The sequence below is a fragment of the Amblyraja radiata genome, chromosome 37, assembly GCF_010909765.2.
Source record: "Amblyraja radiata isolate CabotCenter1 chromosome 37, sAmbRad1.1.pri, whole genome shotgun sequence".
Lineage (NCBI taxonomy): Eukaryota > Metazoa > Chordata > Chondrichthyes > Rajiformes > Rajidae > Amblyraja > Amblyraja radiata.
In genome coordinates, this window is record NC_045992.1 from 22,344,728 (window position 1) to 22,356,772 (window position 12,045).

The window sequence follows — 12,045 nt, forward strand, 5'->3', positions numbered from 1 at the left end:
CCTTACGGAGTTTCTGAGAATGAAGTTATGGCCAACTAATTTGTAGGGAACCTGTGCTCCGAAAAAGAGCAACACTGGGAGAGAGGTCTCTGAAACAACATGGATTCAATTTTTAGCCAGAGTGGGGAGACATTAGACCGGTCATCATCAGGAAAGCCCCACTGCCAAAAAGTGAGAGCCCTCGCATTTGCAGCCCAGTAGTAATGCTTCAGTACCGGAAGGCCGAGGCCACCCCTATCCACATTCTTCTGTAGGTGGGCTTTAGCAATGCCCAGACAAATGAGAGTATAACCAAACCAGTTGTTTGAAAAAAGACAATGGTAAGTAGACAGGAAGGTTTTGGAAAAGATACAAAAATCTTGGAAGTGCAACCATTTTAATAGCATTGATGCGGCCAATCATTGAGAGGGGAAGCAGCTTCCAGCACCTAATGCTAGCTTTTAATTTGTCTACCATGTCCAAAAAATTCAATTTAAGTAGAAGTTTGGGGTTTCTGGAAATCTTCAGTCCAAGATAGGTAAAGTGGGTGGTAACTAATTTAAATGGCAAAGATTTCAAGAAAGCAGGGAAAGTATTTGAATATTTTTAAAATGGAGATAGATGTATTTCTTAGAAACATAGGTACAGGATCAGTACCCCGTTCCTGATTTTTCCCCAATCCCTTCATTCCTTTAGAGCTTGATAAGCAAGGGTGTGAAAGATGAGCGGAGATAGGTAGAAATGCAGAGTTTATAGCCACAATCCCTTCAGATGTTATCATCCTGGCAGAGCATGCTCAGCGACCGGCCAAAGTTTGAGCAGCCTCTTATATTCCCATGGTCACAGAGGGCGAGGCAATTTCAGAAGACAGTTACAAGGGATTACAGACAGGCTACACCAGTTAAACTGTCTACCAGTTAAATACTGTGTGTTATACTTCCTAAGAATAAGAGCCCGACATTATGAGAAAAGCTTGTTGCTATGAGTATTCAAAGATCTGGAGTCAATACAGATGAGTTTTTACAGGGTGTTAACTGGCAACTAAATTCCCCTAAGTCACAGCAAGGTCAATTAGCTAGATACACAAAGTGGATTAATGGATATTCAAATAGAGGATAGAGTGTTATTCGACTAGGTATAAAAAATTACTTGATTTGATTTGATTCAATTTTATTGTCATTGTCTTCAAGTAAGAGACAACGAAATGTCATTTCCCATACAGTCATAAGAATTTAAAAAAAAACACACAACACAGTAGTCCACACCACAAACATCCCCACAGCGGCACCAAAGTTCCCCACTATGAGTGAAGGAACCAAAGTCCAGTCAACCTCTTCGCTGATGTTCCCAGATGTTCACCCGTGGTCGTGGCCTCCCGAGCTCACTGCAGTCGCCGCTACGGGCGACCCGATATTCAGGCCCTCGCGCCGGGAACGGTGGAACCCCAACGTCGGGCGGAAGAACATCCTCAGCGACTTGGACCTCTGAATCGGCCACCTCCCGCCGGAGTCCGCGGCTCCCGATGTCCACAGGCCGAGCTGGGCGGAGATTCAATGCTGGCGGCTTCCGGCAAAGGGTCCTAGGACTCCGCAATGTTGGTTAGCGCCGCCCGCGTTGGGAGCTCCGCGAACCACAGCTCCGCAGTGTCGATGCTGCAGGCCCAACACTCTGGAGCCTCAAACGGCGATCCCAGGTGAGACATCGCCCGCTCCGGGATGTGTCCAGCGCTGCGCCGCCGCTGCTGAAGCTCTGATCCGGTCTCGGCAGGAAAGGCCGAGCCAATCCAGTTGGTAGGCGGGGGGGGAGGGCGCGACTCGGATAATAGTCGCATCCTCACCAGGAAGTGACTGAAGGACTGTTTCCCCCTTACCCAAACCTCTCCCCCACATAAAATACTTAAAAAAAACACCAAAACATACTTTAAACATACTAAAAATAAAAATAAATAAAAAGTCAAACAGACTGCAGGTGGAGGCAGCCATCAACAGCGCCCAGATCCCAAAATGTTGGGTACAAAAATTGCTCAACATTAAAAATTCCAAATGGACAAAAGGTTTGTGGGGCAGTGAGAACTGATGGTGGAATAAATATGTTCATTAGGCTCTGCTGTCTTACATTTGGAGAATATTCCTTTCAGAAGGAGATGTAGAAGCTCATCACTCACCACTCATTAACAGCTTGTCTTCGAAGGAGGCTCTGAAAGCACCCTCTGGGGCACGGAGCGCTTTCTTCACCTGACCACGGATTCCACTTACACTTCGCAGTGACGCATTTTCAAACTTGGCCACTTCCAGAGCAGAGTTAAACATTCCCTGTGTGCAAGCACAATAATCCATGAGGATGGATACATTCACCTGGACCATCTCCCTCCTGTTTCTTGATCTCATTGTCACAATCACAGGAGATAGACTATGGACAGACATCTATTGGAAACCCACTGACTCCCACAGCTATTAGGACTGCACTTCCTCCCACTGCAAAGACGCTATCCCCTACTCTCAATTCCTCCACCTCCGCCACATGTGGGTCCATATCAGGACATCCGAGATGTCCTCATTCTTTAGGGAACGGGGGTTCCCTTCTTCCATCACAGATAGAATGGGACAGGTGCGAACCTTTATGAAGGTCTGAAACTCACGGTATTTAAATAACAAGTGTAAGTTAACCACACTAACTTAACTAGACATGATTACAAGACCGCAAACTAGTGGCACAGTGAATAGAACTTCTGCCTCACTACATCAGAGCCCTGACCTAGGATTCTGTCTGTGTGGAGTTTACAAGCTCCCCCATGACTGCATGAGTTTTGTCTTAGTGCTCTGACTCCTTCCACATCCCAAAGATGGATGGGTTGTTAGGTTCACTCTCATTTTCCCCTCCCAATATCCAGGGACACAAGCACTGCTTCCCTGTGAATTGGAGATCCACTTGTACTTCTTCCACACGAGTGAACTGCATTTGGTGCTGACAATGTGGGCTCCTCTACTCTGGAGAAACCGCACTGCTCAGCATCTCCGTTAAATCCACACGGGCCATTCTGAGATTCCACTCACATCACTTTAATTCCCATCTGACCTCCATATTCAGCCTTTTACAATGCTTCAACAGAGCCCAGCTAAGTCACGGAGCAGCACCTTAATGAGTACTGTATATGCTCACCAAGGAGATGGACAGGGAGGTCAGTGAGATCAGGAAGGGGGATGCTGTTACTCGAGGGCACATTGATATCAAGATGTTGGATTTGTTGAAGAACATTAAGGTGGATAACTCACCAGCACACAATGGATCTATCCCAGATTATTAAAAGGAAAGAGAGAAGATTGCTCAGACTTTCACAGAGATTTTTGCATCCACTTGAGTCACAGATGAGGAATAAGAGGAGTGGAGAATAGCAGAATAGAGAACAAATAGTTCCTCTGTTTAAGGAAGAAAATAGAGACAAACAGGGAAATGTTTGGGTGGGTGGGGGTAAGGAGATAGGTTAGGAAAGATAAAGGGATAAAGGAGTCAGTGAGGAGAGGGAACAAGATTAGATGGAAAACAATGGGAAAGATGCGAACCTTTATGAAGGCGGTGTTCTTGTATATCTTGAATGGGAATCCAATCAACTTGAGTTTTTTAACGACACTAATGGATTTATCGAGGTTCAGCACTACACCCGTCGCTGCAATTCTGAAATCTTTCTGCAAAGAAAAGAATCAATGGTTAGCATTGAGAATTGTGAGGTTTTACACTTCAATGGTGAGGTAAGATTACTGGTGCAATGTTGGTGGGTGGCAGCAATGGCATTTGCCACGTGTGGGCAGAAGGGTGAGATGCATGGGGCACGGGGAAGTGGCACGTGGTGAAAAAGCATCTTCATAGTTGGTGGCCATAAAGACAATTGTGTCTATGCTAACTCTCTTGAAGAGCAATCCATGGTCCCATTCCCGTTTCTATTCCTGTAGCCAACAGCTCTATTTTCCTTGTGCCAGTGCAAATTTTAAAATGACTATCTCTGCTGCCATCACCCCAGTAAGCAGTGAGCTCTGGGTCATTACCACTAGCCACATAAAAGTTCCTACATTCCCAGATCCTCAAAACGTACACAATTATCCTTGAATCACCAAGGGATGAGCTTTCCTTTGTTTACCTGTTTAAAACCTGCCATAATCTTCTGGTGAATCTCCTCTGCACCTCATAATAATAATAATAATAATATATTTTATTGTCATTGCACGTCAGTGCAACGAGATTTAGTGTGCAGCTCCACTGATGTACAAGAAAGGTAAATAAATACAATACATAAATAAGCAAGCTGAATTGATTGACGTGACCATCTGAGGGAGACTGTCCAAAGGGCGTGGGTGGGGGGGCACTCATTAGGGCCGGTTCAGAGCCGCTATAGCTCTTGGGATAAAACTGTTTCTGAGTCTGGAGGTTCACCCAAATCAGAACTGGGCATAAATCTGTAGCAGTAGCTGCAAATACCATGGTTGTTCACACATTATCACCAGGAATGATTCCAAGATCACTTTTGCTTTTCCTCTAAAAAACATCAGGACATCTATCCTTTGGGTGTCCTTACACACTCTCCTGGATGCTGGTGGGATTGGCTGAGACCAAATACTCTGTAGACTTTGCATTGGTAAGGCAATCAGGCTGTACTGAGTGGAGCAAAAGCTCAGCCATGAGAGTGTTGGGCGAGTCCAGAACCAGGGGCCACAGTCTTAGAATAAAGGGGAGGTCATTTAAGACTGAGGTGAGAAAAAACTTTTTCACCCAGAGTTGTGAATTTATGGAATTCCCTGCCACAGGGGGCAGTGGAGGCCAAGTCACTGGATGGATTTAAGAGAGAGTTAGATAGAGCTCTAGGGGCTAGTGGAGTCAAGGGATATGAGGAGAAGGCAGGCATGGGTTATTGATAGGGGACAATGAATGGCGGTGCTTGCTCGAAGGGCCGAATGGCCTCCTCCTGCACCTATTTTCTATGTCATAGAGTCATTGAGCTATGCAGCACAGAAACAGGGCCTTCAGCACAACGCGTCCACACTGAGCAAGTCGGCCAGCATCGCTAAGAACCTTTCTGGTACCTGGTTGTGTCTTTTAAATGTGGTATTTATATGAGTATAGAAGTTGGGCGGTCATGTTGCAGTTGTACATTGGTGAGGCCGCATTTAGAGTACAGTGCTCAGTTCTGGGCACTATGTTATAGGAAAGATGTTGTCAAGCTGGAAAGGGTGCAGAGATTTACAAGGTTTTTGCCAGGGCTAGAGGGTCTGAGCTAAAGGGAGAGGTTGAGTAGGCTGGGAGTGCAGGAGGATGAGGGGTGATCTTATTAATATGTGTAAAATCATGAGAGGAATAAATCGGGTAGATGCAGAGTTTCTTGCCCAGAGTAGGTGAATCAAGGACCAGAGCTCTTAGGTTTAAGGTGAAGGGGAAATGATTTAATAGGAATCTGAGAAGTACCATTTTCACACAAAGGGTGCTGGGTGTATGGAACAAGCTACCAAAGGAGGTAGTTGAGGCGTTTAAGAAACAGTTAGACAGGTAAATGGATAGGACAGGTTTGGAGGGATATGGACTAAACGTGGGCAGGTGGGTCCAGTGTAGCTGGGTCTTGTTGGGGGGAAGTTGGGCTAAAGGGCCAGTTTCCACACTCTTTGACTCTACCCTCCTTGTCTCATAAACGAATATCCACCGTGTGAAAATGTTACTCATCGGGTCCCATGTAAACATTTCTGCTCTCTCCTTAAATCTATGCCCTCGTATCCTAGGCTCTCCTACCATGGAGAAAAGACTGTGGCCATTCATATTAAATATGCCTCTTTACGTTCAACTTTCAGCCTCCTACAATCCAGCAAAAAAGATGCAGATTATCCAGGCTCCCCTTATGACTCAAACCCTCCTGACCCAGTAACTTCCTCGTAAATCCTATCCACCCTTTCCAGTTGAATGACATCCAAGGTGAGCAGAAATACACAGCTTTAAGATGGGAGGGGCAAAGTTTAAACATGCATATTTTTTGTACAGAAAATGGTGGGTGCCTGGAATCTACCCCCAGGGATGGTGGTGGCGGCATAAACTTTGACCATCTCATGTTAAAGCTATGCCATCCAGCCTTTACACCGTTCCACCCGGGAATAAGGTTTTAACTGTCTACCCAATCCATGCCTCTCAGAATGGTATATGCTTCGTCAGGCTTCCCCATAACTTCTGAAGCTCAAGAGAAAACAATGAAAGACTATCTAATCTTTCCTTGTAGCCAATAAGCTTGAAACCAGGTAGCATCTTGGTAAACCTCTTTCAACCCTCTCCAAAGCTTCCACTTCTTTCCATTAAAGGATTCTTCATCTATTTACTTTGGTTGCCACATTCAGCGAACTATCAGCTTGGAGCCCAAGGTCTCTCTGTTCATTAGAACAGTACGGTGGCGCAACGGTAGAGTTGCGGCCTTATAGCATCAGAGACCTAGGTTTGATCCTGACTATGGGTGCTGCCTGTACGTGGTTGTATGCTCTCCCCTTTCTTCGCTAGCTCCGGTTTTCTCCCACGTTCTAAAGACGTACAGGTTTGTAGGTTAATTAATTTGGCAAAAGAAAATTGAAAATCGTCCCAAATTGACTTGGCCTCCTCCTACCTATGCCTTCCGTATTAAATAAACATCAGCCTCCAAAATTTTAGTGAGAATAGACCCAACCTATCCTTGATCAGACGAGAGTTCATAATGGTGGGGAGATATAAAGGAGAGATTTGGGGGGACGCAAGAGTACAAGAGAGGAGCGTGCAAAAGGCATCGACTGAAAGCAGCCACTCCCTGCTCTACGTCCACGATTTAGGCTTTGCTGTGCCCTGCCTTTGGGAACTCACCGAACCACCATTCATAGATGAAATTGCAAAAAACCCTGTGCCTTGTGGAGTAATTGGACCTGGAATAAAGGGGAAAAGAGAATGGTTACAAAGAGTTCAGGAGCATGGATACCAGCCAGTCAAGCACCACGCCCACGCAAACTTCCGAGCAACCTCCTGTTAATCCATCTCACAGCCTTGGCCCGTAGACTTCTATGCCGTGGCAATTTTAGTTTAGTTAACTTTCGAGATACAGCGTGGAAACATACCTTTCTGCCCACTCCGTCGAGGTAAGTGACTGGAAATACCTAGTGAACCCATGCTGCACTACCTCAATAGCACTCCCCACTATTCACTGCCTGCCATTCTGAAAATGAACTGTTAATTCCTACTCTTTGCTTCCTGTCTGCCAACCAGTTCCCCATCCATGTCAATATCCTACCCCCAATACTATGTGCTCTAATTTTGCACACTATTCTCTTGAGTGGGACCTTGTCAAAGGCTTTTTGAAAGTCCAGATACACCACATCCACTGGCTCTCCCTTATCCATTCTACTTGTTACATCATCAAAAAATTCCAGAAGATTAGTCAAGCATGATTTCCCCTTTATAAATCCATGCTGACTGACCGATCCTGTCACTGCTTTCCAAATGCACTGCTATAACATCTTTGACAATGGACAAGCATCTTCCCCACTACCGTTGTAAGGCTAACTGGTCTATAATTCCCCATTTTCTCTCCCTCCTTTCTTAAAAAGTAGGGTTATGGCCCTGTCCCACTTTACGAGTTCATTCAAGTGCTCTCCTGAGTTTAAAAAAAAATCAAACTCGTGGTAAGCACGTAGAATGAACGTAGCAGGGTACGTCGGAGCTCGGGCACGTCCCTTAGCGGCTCGTATCGCCAATGGCAGGTAAGCTCAGGAAGACTCGTAAAGATATTTCAACATGTTAAAAAATGTCCACGAGAGCCCCGAGTACTTACGAACGGCCATTAGCGTAAATCTCCAAGATCGAATCAGGGCAAACTCGGGAGAACTCTTTGAATGAACTCGTACAGTGGGACAGGGCTTTTACATTGGCTACTCTCCACAGGAACTGATCCAGAGTCGAGAGAACATTGGAAAATGATCACAAATGCATCCACGATTTCTAGGGCCACCTGCTTGAGTACTCTGGGTTGCAGACCATCGGGTCGTGGGGATTTATCGGCCTCCAGTCTCAACAGATTACCAAACATCATTTCCTGATTAATGTGGATTCCAGTTCCACTCTCCCACTAGATCCTTGGGCTCCTAGTATTTCTGGGAGATTGTTTGTGTCTTCCTTAGTGAAGACAGAACCAAAGTACTCGTTTAACTGTTCTGCCATTTCTTTGTTTCCCATTATAAATTCACCTGTCTCTGATTGTAAGGGACCTACATTTGTTTTCACATATCTTTTCCTTTTTTCATATCTAAAGAAGCTTTTAGAGTCAGATTTTATATGCTCCACAAGCTTTCTTTCATGCTCTTTTCCCCCCCTCTTAATTAACTCCTTTGACCTCCTCTGTTGAGTTCCTTACCCCAAATAGTAGCAGTACAGTGCATGTGCTCGGGTGTGTACTTGAGCAGTCTGTGACGTCCATTGTGGTCCTCTATGTGATACAGCGGGATGGTCTGAAAGCGCCTCCAGCCAAGTGAGAAGATCAGTGGGTCCCTGGTCTTCAGAATCTTCTTGTGCCATCGATGCTTCTTCAAACGCATCTGGTCGTAAGGAAACAAAGTATGTCATGAAACAACCAGAACTCTTTGCGCTGGGGCTGATTCAGTAGCATCATCTCTCCACTGTGCTCCTGCTGAGGTTAAAATTAAGAGTAGGGAGAAAGAACACTTTTTGGGATGTATATTTAAAATACAGTAAATACGTTATATACGGAGGGGGATGGTGTCCGTTATTGCCGATTGTCCGCTGTAATTTAGTAAGGTATAATCATTGTATAAGTAGTAGCAACAAACAACCACAGTTGCTGTTATTTGACAAAAGGACACAAAGTGCTGGAGTAGCTCAGCTGGTCAGGCAGCATCTCTGGAGAACATGGATAGGTGACGTATCAGGTCGAGACCCTTCTTCAGACTCTCGGTCTGGAACTGGGCCTGGAACCCAGCAGAGGCGAGGATCGGCAGTCAATGGTCACGGCCAGAGTGAAGGTTAGGGTTGGCGGTGGTGACAGGTGTGGCCTGGAAGTGGCCGAGGAAGCAATGTGGGTCGGCCGTGGGGGGTAGGTCCAGCCTGAAAGCAGTCGGGGAGGTGGTGCGGGCTGGGTGTGATGTCGGCAGCCATCTGTAACCATCTGTCTGCTATAACCAAAATCCATTATTCAAATCATTATCCAAAATCCAAAGATGTCCGTTAAAATGAGACCTTACTGTATTCCAGAACTGATGGAATTATAGATTAAATTCAAAATAATTTAAAAAATAGAACAGGGACAGGCTCCGTGGCTCACCATGTCTGTGCCGAACATGATGTCAAGATAAACCCATTGCTTCTGCCCACACATAATCCATATCCCTCCATTCCTTGTTTCTCCGTGCCGACCAAAAGCCTCCTTAGCACCATTATATCACCACCACTCCTGGCAAAGCTTTCCAAACATCTACTGCTCTCTGAGTAATAATGTGCTTTGTAAACCTTCTTTAAACTTCCTCCTTTAAACTTTAAGCTATTTGCTTGAATATTTGACATCTTTGACTGGAAAGGACCCTTATTATCTACCCTAACTCTGCCTCTCATCATTCTATATACTTGTATCAGGTAGCCTTTCAGTTTCCATTGCTTCAGAGAAAACGATCCAAGCTAGTTCAACCTCCTCTTAAAGCCAATATTTTCTCATCTAGGCAACATAATGGTGAACAACTTTGCATTTTCTCAAAGCCTCCACATCCTCCCTGAAGTTGAGTGACTCGAGCAAAGGTTTTATATACAGTGCCCACATTTATTTATTTGCCTCAGTACTCCACTATTTGAGATTGGGGGTGAGGGAGAGGGAGAGGGAGAGGGAGAGGGAGAGGGAGAGGGAGAGGGAGAGGGAGAGGGAGAGGGAGAGGGAGAGGGAGAGGGAGAGGGAGAGAGAAAAGAAGTGGGTGGAGACACGAGATAGTGGTTGGATGAATTATGCTTGTAAAAGAGGAATTGAATTGTGGAATAAAGACGGAACTATTAAATGAATGGAAAGCACTTCAGACGGAATGCCAGTGGGCAAAGGAATAGGAGATAAGGGCTAAGGCAGAGAAAGAAGGCGCTGATGAGAGTTCGGAGAAAAAAAGCTGGTACCAGTAAGTCTTCTCGAGACCCTATCTCTGTCTATAGAAGAAGGGGGAGGTGGCCAACCACAATCTGGATCACTGTCCAATCGCAGCTCAGACCACTCCCATTTTGAACATTAGCACGCCCACCATTACATTGAGTGTAATGTTCATTTGTTCATTTTTAATTCTCACTCCAACAAAGAAGACGACTTTTGCAAACCTTCCCAGTCTCAGTTCACAAAATCTGCCAGGGGAATTTCCTAGCTTGCTAATTTTGCATCAATTGGTTCACAAAGAAACAAAGATTTTTTGATTTTTTTTTAAAACAGAACAGCTTTTGTCAGACAAGGGAGGGAAATGGAAAATTAATACAGAGAGACATCTCTAATGTTTTGCACAATTTTTGGGAAATGAAGGGGCTACTCCACGCCGATTAAATTTGTGTATTTTGCCTGTTTTTCTACTTGTTTTCTTTCAATATTAGAAGGGAGGTATTTGTTCCAAACCAAATAGCCATTTCAAAAGTAGTTGTCACTCATCTAAGTAGTTGCAAGTTGTCACTCATCCAAGTTCTGGCACTTATCTGACTAGAAAAGCTCAGTGTTCTTTTCAAGGCTATGCTACCAAGATACTAGCAGCTTCATTTTCCTGTGTTCAGAATTTTGCTATGTTTTTTCTAAATTTCTCGCAAAGCCTACTTGACATCAAGTCCAAGGCTATATTTATATATTAATATATATACCCCTTTTGATGAAATGGTCCATCAGATGAAATAGGATGTCATTGAATGAGCTTGCAATCTATGAAAATTATTGTTTATTGTTTTCTCTTAACTTTTAAGTTTATTTTTTCCTTATTTCTTACCTTTTGAATTGAGTTCAAATAGAGACCTGAATTCCACAATGGCCATGTGGCATACAAGTAGATGTGTTAGATGAGATTGGAGATGTCTTTATCTCAGAACAAAATTTGTTAATTTGAAATTGTAAATTTGGGGAGATAGATTGGAACAATTGGAAATATTTTTTAATTGTTTAAAAAAATTTTTTTAATCTATTTTTAAAGGGTCTTCCTTATAGGTAGTTAAAGAGTGATCTAACATCCCCACCACCAGTAGAATTCTGGATTAGTGGAGGGAATGAATATGACACTAAAGAGTGTGGAGGTTAGTTATGACCTACAGGCCCACAGCAATGAATTAATTACATACGCACAGCAATTAAGCAGAACCTTGTCAGTCTTGCATTCACAGGGGTTGAAAACACAGAAGCCGCTGCCAGTTGAACACAGACATAGTCCATACTACAGGGATCGGACAAAATTGGAACTGTGTTGGAGGGGACTGTACCAGGTGAAACTACAACACCAACCGCCGTGAAGTTGGAAGATTACTCCCGTTGGAGACATCTGATACTGAAATGGAGGAGAACCAAGAAAGGACAATTGACTCTACTTTTATCGTGAGGTTGGCCCAGATAGGCTGGACTTGGGATACAACCCCGGCACCATGACTTCCTGAATAAGGCTGACAACTGTCCTTACGTTTATAACACTGACCAAGATGGATCCATTACCACAGGTTCTTGAAGTAACCATAAAAGGTGGCAGCTTATCCCGGAGCTACAGACCGAGCTGAAACAGATGAGAAATGTGCTCACCAATGTACAGTCTGAAAATGACCATCTCGCTTCCATCACACAGCAGATGAAGGAGAGCAATCAGGTTGTGGAGTTGAAAAGCCTTGATTTTGGAGTGCAACTCAGTTACAGAACTGGATTGAGGTAAATCACAGCTGGGATCAAAGTGAGGAGTTGAGTTGGGATGAATCAGACAACCAGTTGGCATTGATGAAGAAGGAAGAGGAATGCTGGTTTCACGCTGATGGACAACTTGGGAGAAAGAACAACATTTGTGATAAGAAACTACATTTGTGATGAATGTGGACAGA

The 12,045-nt window shown here is 44.4% G+C and overlaps 1 protein-coding gene across 1 annotated transcript in view; it reads right to left on the reverse strand.

Moving 5' to 3' along the window:
• bms1 (BMS1 ribosome biogenesis factor) overlaps positions 1-12,045 on the reverse strand; it is a gene marked incomplete at its 5' end in the record, with an annotated part of 100,063 nt that overhangs the window by 20,625 nt on the left and 67,393 nt on the right. Inside the window, 4 exons of the mRNA XM_033012868.1 lie at positions 2,144-2,291; positions 3,540-3,662; positions 6,832-6,890; positions 8,372-8,552. Of these exons, the coding sequence (XP_032868759.1) occupies positions 2,144-2,291; positions 3,540-3,662; positions 6,832-6,890; positions 8,372-8,552 (511 nt within the window). The remainder of the gene's footprint in view (positions 1-2,143; positions 2,292-3,539; positions 3,663-6,831; positions 6,891-8,371; positions 8,553-12,045) is intronic.